At 42.1% G+C, this 16,730-nt stretch overlaps 1 protein-coding gene across 1 annotated transcript in view; it reads right to left on the bottom strand.

Moving 5' to 3' along the window:
• Nucleotides 1-15,859, bottom strand: part of LOC106567602 (alpha-tectorin) — a 72,627-nt gene extending 56,768 nt beyond the window's left edge. The window contains exons 1-7 of the mRNA XM_082959733.1: nucleotides 15,772-15,859; nucleotides 5,742-5,895; nucleotides 4,725-4,864; nucleotides 4,096-4,277; nucleotides 3,278-3,540; nucleotides 2,540-2,666; nucleotides 2,054-2,170 (exon numbers count right to left, since the gene is read on the bottom strand). Coding sequence (XP_082815859.1) covers nucleotides 2,054-2,170; nucleotides 2,540-2,666; nucleotides 3,278-3,540; nucleotides 4,096-4,277; nucleotides 4,725-4,864; nucleotides 5,742-5,883 — 971 coding nt within the window. The 5' untranslated portion in view covers nucleotides 5,884-5,895; nucleotides 15,772-15,859. The remainder of the gene's footprint in view (nucleotides 1-2,053; nucleotides 2,171-2,539; nucleotides 2,667-3,277; nucleotides 3,541-4,095; nucleotides 4,278-4,724; nucleotides 4,865-5,741; nucleotides 5,896-15,771) is intronic.
• Between the last annotated feature and the right edge of the window lie 871 nt (nucleotides 15,860-16,730).

The raw sequence follows: 16,730 nt of genomic DNA, 5'->3' as shown, positions 1-16,730 counted from the left end.
GTGTGTAGCCAGGGTTTCAGTGTGGGTGTGTGTAGCCAGGGTTTCAGTGTGGGGGTGTGTGTGTGTGTAGTCAGGGTTTCAGTGTGGGTGTGTAGCCAGGGTTTCAGTATGGGTGTGTAGCCAGGGTTTCAGTGTGGGCGTGTAGCCAGGGTTTCAGTGTGGGTGTGTGTGTGTGTGTAGCCAGGGTTTCAGTATGGGTGTGTAGCCAGGGTTTCAGTGTGGCTGTGTAGCCAGGGTTTCAGTGTGGGTGTGTGTGTAGCCAGGGTTTCAGTATGGGTGTGTAGCCAGGGTTTCAGTGTGGCTGTGTAGCCAGGGTTTCAGTGTGGGTGTGTGTGTAGCCAGGGTTTCAGCCTAAAGCGGCAAGCGCCACCACCATGGGAATTCTCATCTAACCCCTCAGTCAATGCAGAAAGTGCCATTCTGTGAGAAACCCATTTTTCATTCACTCAAAGGTCTTATTTAATGTGGAAACTTGTAGATTGCACCCCTGTAAATTATATTTAGAGAGCGAGGTATGGTAATGCTAAATGCAATTTTTAATGGTCCTAGCTTAGTGTGGCGCCTGAAAAAAGTGGTGGCATTAATTTAATACCTGTGTTTCTATACACAGCAAAATGTATTGGGTCCAGTGGAGCCTAGTGGGAGAAGTTATAGGAGGACGGGCTTATTGTAATGGCTGGAATGGAATGAAATGAACAGAATGGAGTCAAACACAATTCCCATGTTTGACTCCGTTCCATTAATACCATTCCAGCCATTACAATGAGCCCATCCTCCTATAACTCATGCCACCAGCCTCCTCTGTTTGTGGCTAATACCTTACCTTGTAACTACCCTAGATCTCTGGTGTTTCATGCCTCTCTCTCTCTCTCTCTCTCTCTCTCTCTTTAATCCACCTCAGCTGCTTAGTCACTTCCCCGGTATGCCCTCAATTCCTCTTCTCTGTCTCTTACTAATTACCCCACGCCGCATCTCACCCTTCTCTTCACACCATAAGCCCCTTCATCTCTCCCTTCTACCCTTCTCTGTAGCCCCTGCTTTCCTTATCTCAAGCCCAATCCTCTCCCTTACCCATCCCTCTCATAGCCCCTCCTCTCTTATAGCACCTCCGCCGAAAGGGGATAGCCCGGCCGCCTAAGTCCTTCCCAGTGCTCACTGACCGCATCCAACACACTCTCACACACGTCCACATGTGTACCCACACACGAGCACACAAAGAAAACGGGCTTAGACCCAAGAGCAAGTAAATGCTTTCTCTCTCTCTCTCCTTGCTTTTAAAATGCAAAGAGAAAAAGAAAACCTATAGAGAATGGTCGGTGGCTTTGAGACACTTCCATTGCAGTACCCTTATTAATCTGAGACACTGTGTCGGTTTGGAGTCAAGTTTTGGGCTACATCAGCTCCGGTTACACACGGAATTGAGTCAACCTCTCGATCCCCCCCCTAAGAAAGAAAAAAAAGAGAAAAAAAAAGAGGGTGAACAAGCGAAGGAGGAGGTCAAAAACATCTACCTGCCACCTTGTGTATCGGTATTCCGATCTGAGTATTCCAAGGCACAAAGAAGTCATTGAGTGGGCAGAGACTGGCGCCATTGTCTCGCAAATGTTACTTTCCCCCAGTCAGGGACCACGCTCTTCCCCCGCAAATCCCTCCCTTGCATTCTCCTAAGGTTAAGTGGAATGTGGCTGGCGAAAAGCGTGGGCCAATCAGTTTTCCAGCATTGGCCCAAACCAAACCTACCCCCCCCCCCCGAAATTTCCCATCACCGGAAGTCCTGAGATGACAATATGTTACAGGATATTAAGTGTGTAAGAACACTGGGGGGAGTTAACATAAGGAGAAAGAGGTAGGAGGTAGCTGAGAGGTAGTGAATCAAAGTGATTCCCGTCCATTGTTAAGGTACAGTAGGTGTCTCAGATCAGGGCTCTTGCTATTATGAACCAGAGATAAGTTTTACATGAGGTTGTTCTTATCAGAAGAAAAATGTATGTGCCTGTTTTACAGTTCATCTGACAAAGCTCCACCTCAACAAACTAGCGTGTGTCAACAGTACCTATGAGGCAGCGTCTCTTCAGGAAAGTCCAGGTAGTGTCTGATGAAGAACCTCTCAGCATCTTCCCTCTCCCCTTCCGTCACCACGCTCCCGTTCAACACAGATACAGACGGCAACCTGCAAAAAGGACAAAGAATATGTATGAGTGTGTGTGACGTGTGTCAAATCAAACAGGTGTGTATTCAATTGTGTGTGTGCCTCTTCAAAAGGTATCTTAAATAATCCCACAGCACCTGCCCTCCCCGACCCGATTAAAAAAACAAATAAATAAATCACATCCTACCTTTGTATTTGCACTAACACCAACACTTGTCTTTGCTTACTAGCACTGACTTTGCTGATAGCGGCTTTATTGAGGAAAGGTTTTACTTACTATGACTGTGCAATGTGGTTGTCTTACCTAGCTACCTTAAGATTAATGCACTGTCACTTTGGATAAGAGCGTCTGCTAAATGACTAAAATGTAAAATGTGTGTGTGTACTCACTGTGCCACGGTGAGGCTGCGTCTCTCTTTGTTTGTGTAGGGCTGCAGTAAAGGAAGCCCCATCAGCCTCACCTCCTCCAGCTTAGGGAAGAAATTCAGCCTTTCTATGTCCTCCCATCGTTTCAGCCCTTTAAGAAACGCGCGCGCACACACACACACACACACACACACACACACACACACACACACGAGTTAGGATTTGGAAAATATCAGTACTCATTCTCCATGGAATCCCAGGATACAGTATTGAATATGGTGTATGGAAGTAGTACAATACATATATTTTCACATATATTTTCTGAGGTGTGTGTACATTAATTTAATTTATTTAGCATAAATAACATTTAAAAAAAGACTTGAAATGCCAAATATATATTTAAAATACATTGGAATGTAAAATAACTTGAGCCCTTCTAACTAGACCTACTTATATTTAAAGGGTTCCCTGTCCGGCAGAGTGGAAAGAGAGAGGTACAGAAGCAGAGGAGTAGTAAGAACCGGAGGAAAGGGAAGAAATCGGGAATGGAAAGAGTATAACTGGGTAGAGGAAAGATGGATATTTGTCTGTATGCTCATGCTGTGTGTGTGTGTGCGAATCATCATGCTGTGTGTGTGTGTGCCAATCATCATGCTGTGTACGAGTATGTTTGCATATGTGTATCTTCGAGCTACGCATGTGTGCATGCTCTATGAGCATGCTTGTGTACGTGTGCGCATGCACAACCCTCCCTTCGCATACCTGAGTTGTTGAGGTTGATGCTGCGCAGGTTAGGAAACAGGCACTGCAGTGTGTCCTGGGGTGTGTCCTCCTCCACAGAGCCCAGTTTGTTGTTGGACAACACCAGGTTTTGCAGGCCCGGGTACATGGGCCCAAACTTACGCACCTCGTCCCACTCCTGTAGCTGGTTGTCTGTGATCTGAAGCAGGCGCAGGGAGGGGCAGGGAACCGGGGATTCGGCTACTTGGTCGTACTCGTTCAGACAAAGGAAGAGCTCCTCTAACCTACAGGGGGCGATAGTATAAGCATCAAAAAGAGGTAGCTATGTGTAAATGGAATCGAAATACAAGGTATGAGATATGAGTAGGGTGAAGTTGCCCCTAGATGCTGATCTTTGGTCCATTTTACATTTTCCCTAATAATGGGTAAGGTTAGGATTGGGGGAAGGGAAGCTGATCCCCAGAGGTATGAGATACATGGAACTACAGTATCCAGGACATACCTGAACATGATACACGGAAATATAATACATGCCTTAAACCCAAAATGGACTACGCACCACTTGTTTTGGTATACAGCGATGGGACAGGGCTAGGGAAATGTAACCCCTCAAATTCATAGACATGTATATGGCGTTGAAATACATGTCAAATATGGATACAAGTAAATATAATACATGCCTGGACAAGCCTGAACTTGAGAAGGTCAAAGGTATAATGGCAAAAACACACAAAACACATAGACAAATACAAATAGCTAAATACTAAAATACAAAACACACACATTCATGTATTCACGTGTGCCATGTGATTCGCAGTCCAGTGTCTGTCATGACTTACTCAGGGGTCTGGCGTGTGAGTGTGTGTACCGTGTCCCAAGTGACACGCGTGTTGATGAGAACCAGGCGGCGGACCCGGAAGAACACCTCAGCCAGGCCTGGCTCCAGCTCAATCCCACTCAGAGGGTTCATACTCAGGTTAAGGAAGTCCAGTTTGGGGATGTTAGACACAATCGTGCAGATCTCGCAACCCAAAAAAAACAGATTGGAGCTATCACACTTACTGACTGACTGTACTGGCAACCCAATTGTAGATAGTATACACGATGTTGCATATCTGGCAACCCAAAGACAGAATGGCGCAATTGGAACTGACTGACAGATGAAGGTCTTGTTTGTTGAATGATGTCTCTGGGCAATTGTTTTGGGTGATGTGGTAGGTACAGTCCGTTTCTTTTAGCATTGTTACATGCTTATTTCATGCTAGCCAGGAGATGCTGGACATTACAAAATAATCAACTATTGGACTTTAAAAAAACTTTCTGGATAAAACAACACCCTAGATGTGTAGAAAATAAGGCAAAACACTGTGTAGTGCCAGCCTTCCTGCTAATAGCTAGCTGCTGATAAATGAATGGTGCATAACATGACAGCCAGGCTGAGGAGGATGAGGAGAACTACAGTACCCACCTCCCCCCAGTCTTGTAGCTGGTTGTGGGACAGGTCCAGCTCCACCACATGGGCACAAAAGGTGGCCACCTCAGCTTCGTCCCCAGCTTTACTGATGCCACAGCCGTCCAGGACCAGCACACTCGGCAGATTCAGACGATCTGGAGAGAGACAACAATCTTTCTAGCGAATAATTGTTCTTTATTGAAATCACATTCACAATACATGATGGACAAAAGCCTGGTATCACTTATTGTTATTACTCATTTACATCACTACATAGGCAGTGTCCTTGGGGATAAGCTAAGGCATGAGAGAATGACTCATATATAAGGGATACAAGTAGACCTACATGCAGTTCGCGGTATTCCTGGGTAACTAGAAGATGATAACTTGTGTGATTACCTTGTATAATGCATATGAGTAGACCTACATACATCTTACCTCTTAATTATGTTTTTCTGAGAAAAAAGGTAAGTAGGTTGTAGTGTGGCCTTTGACTCTTCTGCTTTGAGGAATAACAACTTTTTCAGACATGTTCATCAGACTATAAATCATCTTCCACGCACCAACACAGTTTAGCAGGGAGCGAAACAAATGCAAGAGAGAAATCACTGCCTTCAAATGGTCGTCGGAAGTGGGAAACCTCCCAGTTAGGCTGTCGTAAGTTCGACATGATTGTGTCGGAATAATTCCTCATCCAATGAGATTAACTCTATGTAGATGAGCTAGCTAACGTTGCTAATGATAAAGTTAATTAGCTTGCTTAACGTTGACAACAGAGTCAAACTAGCTACATGATCCATATTGACAAGTTTGACAATGTCAAAAATGTATTTGCTTCGTCACCTTTTGATTGAAAAGCTGAAAGGTCAGTGACAATATGTCACAACTCAGGTAAAACTATCTCCAACATTCCCACTCGGAAATCCAACTTGGGAGGGCCGTCAAGTGGTTGTTGCCCAATCGGAACCTCGTATTTCACACTTCTGATGAGCATTTGAAGGCAGCATAAGATATAGCGCCTTGACCGCTCACCTTTAATGGGCGACCCCTGTGGACTGGAAAGCACTACGACGCCCATGCCGTTCCCACGGCAGTATGGGAAATTCTCTGGGTTGTACTTCTCACTGACCACCTGGACGAAGGTGCGCAGCGCCTCTTCATCAGAGGACTCCATGGCCCCAGCTGTCTGATGAGAGAGGGAGAGAGTGAGAGAAATGAGTGGAAGACATACTTCAAATCAAATATTATTTGTCACATGCTCCGAATACAACAGGTGTATAAAAACAGGGAAAATAAAAAGTGTAGTAAGATTGAATCGTACTACACCGGCTCTGACGCTCGTTGGATGTGGCAGGGCTTGCCAACTATTACAGACTACAAAGGGAAGCACAGTGACACGAACCTACCAGACGAGCTAAATTGCTTCGAGGCAAGCAACAATGAAACATGCATGAGAGCATCAGCAGTTCCGATCAACTATGTGATCACGCTCTCCATAGCCGATGTGAGTAAGACCTTTAAACAGGTCAACATTCACAAGGCCGCTGGGCCAGACGGATTACCAGGATGTGTACTCCAAGCATGCGCTGACCAACTGGCATGTGTCTTCACTGACATTTTCAACCTGTCCCTGACTGAGTCTGTAATACCAGACCACCATAGTCCCTGTGGCCAAGAACACTAAGGTAACCTGCCTAAATGACTACCGACCCGTATCACTCACGTCTGTAGCCATGAAGTGCTTTGAAAGGTTGGTCATGGCTCACATCAACACCCTTATCCCAGAAACCACTACAGATGGTAGTGCGCACAGCCCAGTACATCACTGGAGCCAAGCTTCCTGCCATCCAGGACCTTTATACCAGGCGGTGTCAGAGGAAGGCCTCCAGCCACCCTAGTCATAGACTGTTCTCTCTACTACCGCACGGCAAGTGATACCGGAGCACCAAGTCTAGGTCAATTACCTTGACTAACCGGTGCCCCCGCACATTGACTCTGTACCGGTACCCCCTGTATATTGCCTCGCTACTGTTATTTTACTTCTGCTCTTTAATTATTAGTTACTTAACACTTATTTTTCTTAAAACTGCATTGTTGGTTAAGGGCGTGTAAGTAAGCATTTCACTGTAAGGTGTTCACTGGCCCTGTTCTATTCGGCGCATGTGACAAATAAAATTTGATTTGTGTAGACTTTACTGTGAACTGCTTACTTTCGAGCCCTTTCCCAACAACACAGAGTTAGAAAGTATGAAAAATGTGCTAAATAAAAAGAAATAGTAACAAAATAACGAGGCTATATTAGCTATATATTTTTTTAAATATTTTCCAAAGTACTGCCATGCATAATAGAGATATGTGATCGTATACAAATGTAAGCTAGGTTTGAAATGTTAAAAAAAATTTGACAAATATATCTGTTTGGGCTTCTTGCGGTCCATTTCCAATCTACAAATTATTTGTAAATATGTTAAAGCACATAGCTTTAGTTACATGTCTTTTCTGCTGACTTGTCTGCTGCTAGCCTACATGCTAACAATTCAAATCTTGTTCATGCTACAACACATTGATTTGAGGTTAGCGGAGACTTACAAATATGGCCCCTCTAGGGGTCAAAGTTGGTGTGGACCACAGACAGACAGCCCTGGGCTGTAGTGTGGTGAGGAGGTGCCGTCTCTCTCTCTCTCTCAGGCACAGGCCAGGAGGACGAGAAAGAAAAAGAGAGCCTGTGTTACATGAGCTAAAAGAGTGACCCAATTATCCTTCCACATTGTGACATGATCTCAATTAAGTAACCATTTAATAGAATTACCTATTTCAGTAGTAACAACGATTCACTCTAGTCTAATGTTCTTCAACATATCCTGTTCGACTCTCGTTTGATTTCACTTAACCTGCATAAAGTTTGCCCAACAGTCTATTTGGTGTGGCAAAAGAAAAGCCCATGCACTTTCTCCAATTCCAACTGTCATGTAGTGCTACTGGGTGCGTAGGCTTTAGTGACAGCCCAGCACTGTTTCAATTTCAAATAAACAACGAATCATGGTCTTCAGTCGGACTCTGAACCACAATTAGTTGAATCAGGGCCTGGTGTGTTTCTTCTGGGCTGGAACAAAAGTATACATATTCAGTGGCTCTCCAGGTCTGGAGATAGAGAGCTCTCACCCCTGCTGTAAGGACACAGAGTTCTGATTCTTACAGTGCTTCCTAAATTATCAGACTGATCGGTTTCACTATCTGGTTGGGTTAAGTTCTGTCTGCAAACTGATTCTCTGGCCTGGACCCATCTGAACTCACAATACCCTTTTCACACTACACTGTATAATGCTGACAAAGGGCTGGGCGATATATTACGTTTTTTCGTTATATTCGAGTTTATATTTTAGCGCGATATGGAAAATGCCTGTATCGCAAGAATCGAGGTTCTGTTATAATGTTGTAACGTTTTACAAATGCAGTATCTCACTGTCTCTTCTCTGTCAGCCCAATGTCGAATCATGTCCCAATTGCATGACAACACATGCACAGAGGTTATCCACCAATCACAACCCTAGACAGCCTTTCACAAATTGTAACCATGGCGGAGAAGCGGCGGTAAGAGTTCCACCAAAATGGAAAGTGGGGAAGCCAGCTCAACCTCTCGTGAGGATGAAATCATCCCCCAAAAGAGCAGCAATGTTTTTTCAGTAATATGGAAGTGGTTCGTGTTTAAGAGGTCTGATGTTCAGCAAACGAATGTCCTGTGCAAAATGTGTCGAAAGACAATTGCTACGAAAAGCAGCAGCACAACCAACCTCTTCCATCACCCGCAACTGAAACACCCGGTGGAATGGGAGGAACGCGTGTGACTAAGCAATGCCGATTCCAGTCGCCCGGTTCCCAAAACGTCTGCTAAAAGACAAACTACCATAGCCGCATCCTTTTCAAACGTAATCCCTTATGACAAGAAAAGTTTGAGGTGGAAGGAGATAACGGATGCAGTGACCTATTACATAGCGAAATATATGGTCCCAATCTTTACAGTAGAAAAGCCAGACTTTAAAAAGCTTCTAGATACAGTTGACCACAAAGATCAGTTGCCAAGCCGCAAGTACTTCACGGAAGAAGCCCTGTCTCGATTATACACTGCCACCTGCGAAAGAGTCACAGAGAAGCTGGCTAGTGTGGGGTTATTTTTCGGTTTTATGCTTCTGCAGATATTGAATGTGCAACTATAATTATGGTTTATAATATATCAGAACTTAAACAGGACAGCATAATGGGTAGACAAAGAGAACATTGTGTAACAAAGTGTAGGCAGCTGACTTAGTGATAGGAGGTTGTGAAACCCATCACAAGGGGAGCATGTGAGGAACAGGTAGAGTGGAGAAACAACTGTATAAGTAAATCACTGGAAATTGAGTGGTTGCTGACTCTTGAGTATACACTAAGAAGATAAGATCCAACGCCTGGCAACATGTGATGCGCCAGGAGGCTTGGACCAGCCTGTGCGCCTGCAATAGGCTGAGTAAGTCTAAACCACGCTCAGCCTCTACTCTGATAGTTCCCGCTCAGAGCGGGCCTATCTCTGTCAGAGTATTAAAGAAGAACTTTGTGCTTAAACAGTGAGTTCTCTGTATACCCTGCGAGGTGGTGCAGTGAGCCCGTATATATGAACATCATATTTACCATTTGTACTATCATTCTATTTACTTAAAGATGAATTAAATAATCATTGCAAAACTAAGTTGCATGGTTTGTTTATATCCTAATACCAGATTCGATTGACGCAACCCAACACTAGTGTTTCTTGTTTTTCCACCACAGCCGATCTATGGTCGAGCAGAACGTCAGAGCCATACCTAAGTTTGACAGTCCACTACTTAAATGAAGACTGGAAATTGCAAAATGTCTGCCTCCAGACATCTTACTTCTCCAATGATCATACGGGTGAAGTAATAGCCCAGGGCCTCAAAGACTCTCTGGCATCGTGGAAGATGAGCGAAGACCGACAGGTGTGCATGACAACTGACAGCGGGAGCAACATGATAAAAGCATTGCGCTTGAAGAACTGGACCTGCCTGCAGTGGTTTGGGCACAGGCTTCACCTCGCCATCGGATAATTAAAGTGCATTCAAAAAAAGTTATGCTCAGGCCAGCTGGAGGCTAATGTGTTAGTAGTTGTGTCACTCTGCCAATCCAATAGCAAATAACCACAGGCTGTTTTAATTATAAAAAATGAACTAAATTAATAAATTTTCAATCAAAATGATTATATAAATTAAAATCCATGTGTACGTGTGTGTATGCTGGGTGTGTTATCGTGTGTGTGTATGCGTGTGTCTGTGCCATTTGTGTGTCTCTTTACAGTCCCCGCTGTTCCATATGGTATATTTTTATCTGTTCTTTTATCAGATTTTACAGCTTGCATGAGTACCTTGATGTGGAATAGAGATCCATGTAGTCATGGCTCTATGTAGTACTGTGTGCCTCCCATAGTCTGTTCTGGACTTGGGGACTGTGAAGAGACCTCTGGTGGCATGTCTTGCGGTGTATGCATGGGTGTCTGAGCTGTACGCTAGTAGTTCACACAGACAGCTGGGTGCATTCAGGTAGCTAATAAAATAGTGGCAGGTAGCCTAGTGGTTAGAGCGTTGGGCCAGTAACCGAAAGGTTGCTGGATCAAATCCCTGAGCTGACAAGGTAAAAATCTGTCATTCTGCCCCTGAACAAGGCAGTTAACCCACTGTTCCTCAGTAAGGCGTCATTCTAAATAAGAAATTGTTCTTAATAACTGGCTTGCCTAGTTCAATAAAGGTTAAAAAAAGAATTCTTCAATAGGTCAGCCCTTCTCACAAATACAAGTAGTGATGAAGTCAATCACTCCTCTACTTTGAGCCAGGAGAAATTGACATGCATATTCTCTGTGAACATTTAAGGGCCAGATGTGCTGCCCTGTTCGGGGCTAATTTAAATGTTCCTAAGTCCCTCTTTGTGACGACTGGACAGTAGTCCAGGTGCGACAAAACTAGGGCCTGTAGGACCTGCCTTGTTGATAGTGTTTTAAGAAGGCAGAGCATGGCCGATTAATTAGGGCCAATTTCAAGTTTTCATAACAATCGATAATCTGCATTTTTGGATGCTGATTATGGCCGATTACATTGCACTCCACGAGGAGACTGCGTGGCAGGTTGACCACCTGTTACGCGAGTGCAGCAAGGAGCCAAGTTAAGTTGCTAGCCAGCATTAAACTTTCTTATAAAAAAAACAAACAATCAATCTTAACATAATCACTAGTTCACTACACATGGTTGATGATATTACTAGGGTAACTAGCGTGTCCTGGTTGCAAATAATCAATGCGGTGCCTGTTAATTTATCATCGAATCACAGCCTACTTCGCCAAATGGGTGATGATTTAATAAGCACATTCGCGAAAAAAGCACTGTCGTTGCACCAATGTACCTAACCTGCATATCAATGCCTTTCTTAAAATCAATACACGAGTATATTTTTTTAAACCTGCATATTTAGTTATGGATGCCACCCGTTCGATAAAATACGGAACGGTTCCGTATTCACTGAAAGAATAAACGTTTTGTTTTCGAAATGATAGTTTCCGGATTTGACCATATTAATGACCTAAGGCTGGTATTTCTGTGTGTTTATTATATTATAATTAAGTCTATGATTTGATATTTCATAGAGCAGTCTGACTGAGAGGTGGTAGCCAGCAGCAGGCTCGTAAGCATTCATTCAAGTAGCACTTTCCTGCGTTTGCCAGCAGCTCTCCGCAATGCTTGAAGCAAAGCGCTGTTTATGACTTCAAGCCTATCAACTCCCGAAATTAGGCTGGCAATATTATAGTGCCTATAAGAACATCCAATAGTCAAAGGTATATGAAATACAAATGGTATAGAGAGAAAAAGTCCTATAATAACTACAACCTAAAACTTCTTAACAGGGAATTTTGAAGACTCATGTTAAAAGGAACCACCAGCTTTCATATGTTCTCATGTTCTGAGCAAGGAACTTAAACGTTAGCTTTTTTACATGGCACATATTGCACTTTTACTTTCTTCTCCAGCACTTTGTTTTTGCATTATTTAAACCAAATTGAACATGTTTCATTTTTTATTTGAGATTAAATAGATTTTCATTTATGTATTATATTAAGTTAAAATAAAAGTGTTCATTTAGTATTGTTGTAATTGTAATTATTACAAATAAATAAATAAATAAATAAATAAATATATATATATATATATATATATATATATATATATATATACACACACACACATGTAATAGTGACAATTACAACAATACTGAATGAACAGTTTTATTTTAACTTAATATAATACATGAATTTAGTCTCAAATAAAAAATGAAACATGTTCAATTTGGTTTAAATAATACAAAAACAGTGTTGGAGAAGAAAGTCGGCCGATATATATATATATATATTTTTAAACATTTTTAAAATAAATAAAATAGGCCGATTCATCGGTATCGGCTTTTTTTGGTCCTCCAATAATCGGTATCGACATTGAAAAATCATAATCTGTCGACCTCTAATACATAGGCACACAGGCTTTACTCAGAGCCAGTGGCAGGTCATTAGTAAAGATTTTAAAAAAGTAAGGGCCCTAGAGAGCTGCCCTGGGGAATGCCTGTCCACCTGGATTATGTTGGAGAGGCTTCCAGTAAAGAACACCCTCTGTGTTATGTTAGACAAGTAACTTTCGATCTACAATATAGCAGGGGATGTAAAGCTGCACTGCACTAACAAAACAGCTCCCACAATATTTGTATTATCAATTTCTGTCAGCCAATCATCAGTCATTTGTGTAAGTGCCATACATTTTGAATGCCCTTCCTTTTAAGCGTGGTGAAAATCTGTTGTTAAAAGGGTTAACTGTGAAATTGAATTGTATCTAAGTGTTGGTAACAGGCTGATTGGCTGGCTAATTGAGTCAGTAAAGGGTGCTTTGCTATTCTAGGGTAGCGGAATTACTTTTTCTTCCCTCCAGGCCTGAGGGCCTGTCATCCTCAGTAATTTTCCATCTTGTAGTCCTAGATTGAAGAGATGGCAAATAGGAGTGCCAATAGCGTATGCTGTCATCCTCAGTAATTTTCCATCCAAGTTATCAGACCAAGGTGGCTTGTAATTGTTGATAGACAAACAAACCATCTGTACTGAGAAATCATGGGTTTCACCACACCGGCAACAAAACAACACGGTGCTCAGTATACTTCACTCCCGCAATAAGGAAAGGGAAGTAGCTAGATAGTGTAGCCAATATCAGGGCAGGGTGAAGGCTAAAGCACATTTATTGTAGTGATTTTTACTAATAATGAGGAGCAACCAGATGCAGCACTTGACACATTTGTGAAATTGCTTATTCCAGTAACTAATAAGCATGCAACCATTAAGAAAATTACTAAAAACAGTTAAATCCACGTGGATTGATGAGGAATCGAAAAATTGTAGACTTAGCTACAATGCTACAGTTGTCAACAACTGTTGTTACTGACACAACCATTAGATGGAGCTGAAAATGTTTTTGTAAAAAAACAATTACTCATAAAACAGAATGAATCTGAACACTTACAATTCCCAACTTCGGCAGACAAATTTCTAATTCTCGATTAAGTTTCTATAACCACCCTTACCGAACCTTAACCATGTTACATTTTAACATAAATGGGGTAGGGATGTGCAAAGGATCCCGGATAGCACGGACCAGGCGCGCAGGGAGCAGCAACGACATCATTACGTCATCCAAAAACATGGCAGACATTGGATTAATATAAAATGTTAATATCGTCGGCTGTGAGTGATGAACATTTTTTGGGATCTCTGCTACAATTATTTGAATAATTCAATTCATGTTTTGTGCACAAAGGTGATGACTTAAGAGTCTTAGAGAAGTCAGATTTTAAAATGTCTATGTGGCCGTCAATGGAAATTGTCTTTCTGGTTCGGGCATCAGTTAAACTGCAGTACTGAAGCAGAACTGTATGAGCAGTCGAAAACGTGATTCTATACCGGAACCATGGGCCACACAAGCAAAGGCTATGTTCGAGAGGATCAAAACCGCAATGTATCATGGGTAAATTGTGACCGACTAACCTACAAATAATAATGAGTCGATATTTATGATGAAAGGTGATTTGTAGATAATAATACATTTAATTCATAAAGCACTTTCATAGACCCAAGGCACTGAAGAAAATAACTATCCAAAACACAGAACATCTTAAGCAGACAACAATCAAAGCTGTCGTCAGATCTGATGGACAGGAGAACAGAATTGACATAGGCCCTTGAAAGCTTTACTGAATAGCTCAGTCTTTAGCTGTGCCTTAATAAGGATTAAATAAGACCAGAGACTCTGCAGCCTGACCAGGGTTGCCATGTTCGCACTTTTCCTGAAAAATCTGTCTACTTTCAGAACGATGTCGCAGGTGAAAATGTATTGGTCGCAGGTGGCTGGTTTTTGGACTACTTCTAAATTGCACCGAAGCCACCATGGCATTTCTCTTAGATATATATTTCATTGTGACCTGCTGCTGACTATCAGGCAGCGAGTAGGCTGTTCCTGAGTGAGTGAATGTTGGGGAGGGTTGAGGGGTGTGTTGCATTGGTTGAGAGATTTCTGCAGCAGAGGCAACTGAGTCACGGAGACTTTTTACCAGTTGCAGGTAGGCTATTTAGATTGGTCATTATGGAGACACCCTCTTTCCATAAAACATATTAACGTGCTAGAACTAATATAACGGGGACAAAGCATTCGATAAGGACTTTAGGCGCACTAGAGCTCTTTAGATGAATTCGCTCAGAGGTGGTTTAAAGTAAACTTCATTCTAATGTTGACTTTTCTTATGGATAACCATATCAATCAAAGGGGTTTTACTCATGCTCAGTTCCTGCGTCTGGAGCGCTGCGAGAGTGGAGATTTGAAATGGAAGTTACGGAACTCCCTCGCATGCTTCTGTTATGGGGAAAAAGTCCACAATAAAAATTACATTAAATGTGGAGAATGATAGGCTGTATTTGATGGAAAATGATCTGGCAAGTTTAATGAGGGCAAATTATATTTTCTCCAGTGGCATATTCTTAAACTAGCAAGAATTACTTTTTTAATGGTAAACAAATGTAGCTTGTTAGCCTACCTGGTTAAAAATGACGTCAATAAACCCTTAATTCTCACGATAACTTTATGGAAAAGGGGTTTCATGGGTAAATGTGGCAACTCTCTTGCTGCAACAAAAAAACTGGGCTAGTTTTCAGGCCTTGTGGGCAGGTTGAGGGGTCATTGGGCTTTACATTTTAGCTTGACATGGCAACCCTGGCCCTGACAGTGACTGAAAGTGTGTTCCACAGCCAAGGAGCCGCACAACCTAAATCCCGGTCACCCATAGTTTTTAGACTGCTGTTGGACTGCTGAAGGTAGATGGAGTGGCAAAGGGTGTGTGTGGGGTGCCTATGGGGTAGGATGAGTTCAGACATTTACTTGGTTCCAGAGTTGTGGACAGCTTGGTAACTGTGAACGAGGATTTTGAAGTCAATGTGTAAGTATAATTGATAATAATAGATCAGTCAGTTGGCAGTCGCTTTGATCCGAACACGGCCGTAAACTAGATCACTGGAAAGGGCTCATCATCAAGACTGACTGAACCGAATCTGTTCGTCTCCACTCGACTCTCGCTGTGCAACAAACGTCATCAATTTGTACATTTGGGCACCAGGTGTGTCCATATTATAGTCTCTTCAGGGTTGAAGGCAATCTACGATAGAACAAGTATTAAATGGATGGGCAATGAGACGACATTGTTATAAACAATGGCATAATGTATCAGTTTTTGTATTCTGAACTGGTTGGTTGTTTTTTGATACTGTGCGACCAACAATTATTTTAATTGAGAATCTGGTTCCCAAAACAGTAGCTACTTGGACGGGTAAAAAAAATGCTCATGTACTTAGGGCATATATTGCTCCTCAATCAATGGTGCATAACAATAATAATCGGACAGTTGGACCACATCTCTTTCGAAAAGGCATTGAGAAAACATTCCTTACCTTTCTCTGTCGTTTCCTTCGAATGGTTATTATTGTTATTCAGACCGCTGTGAAGCAGGCTAGAAAAAAATAAGTACTTCCGGGTCACGGGATTTTTTTTTTTATTCCTTCAGAATAAAAGTCACGTCCGGTATATTTTGTGAATTAATAATTAGGGAGAACATTTGCTAAATTATCTATATATTTTATGCTAGTTATCATAGAATGATTTAAAGAATTTCTATGAGATATACTTTTGTCTACTCATGTCATTTTTCCTCCTGAGACACAGCAATTCATTTTTGTCATCCCTAGTGAACATTAGTTCTTGTTCCGTATCTCTGAGGCCATAGAGCCACTGTCCTGTTGTCCCTTTGAGAGGACACTCTGGCGTTTTCAATAATATCACGTGTTGGGGTGTGACCTTGACATAAGAGCTTATCCTCTGTTGTGGACACCCTGATATCACAACTATGTTTTTCACCTACTTTTCACCCATTGACTGTAATGGCAATTACAATGAAAGATAACTATATATATATATATATATATATATATATATATATATATATATATATATTTTTTTATTTATTTTTTTTTTTACATTGGACATACATATTGCACCATACAAAATTATCTGTACGTTGTGTTGCAGTAAAAGGTGAGTCTATTATAATATCTAATATCTAGTTAACAGAAGAAAAGAAAGAGAAAATCAGGACAGAAGAAAAAGGATATCAAAGTGAAACAGTTCTCTAAAGACACAAGAGACAATAATACAAGAAACAACACTTCTGTAGCTTGTCAACTATGTGTCTGTCTATCCCTGTTCTCTCTTCTCTGCACAGGCCATACAAACGCTTCACACCGCGTGGCCGCTGCCACTCTAACCTGGTGGTCCCAGCACGCACGACCCACGTGGAGTTCCAGGTCTCCGGCAGCCTCTGGAACTGCCGGTCTGCAGCCAACAAGGCTGAGTT

The sequence above is a fragment of the Salmo salar genome, chromosome 13 (assembly GCF_965601325.2).
Source record: "Salmo salar chromosome 13, fSalSal1, whole genome shotgun sequence".
In the NCBI taxonomy this organism is placed as follows: Eukaryota; Metazoa; Chordata; class Actinopteri; order Salmoniformes; family Salmonidae; genus Salmo; species Salmo salar.
Note: the sequence above shows the minus strand (reverse complement) of the source record. Positions and strands in the feature narration are given on the sequence as shown.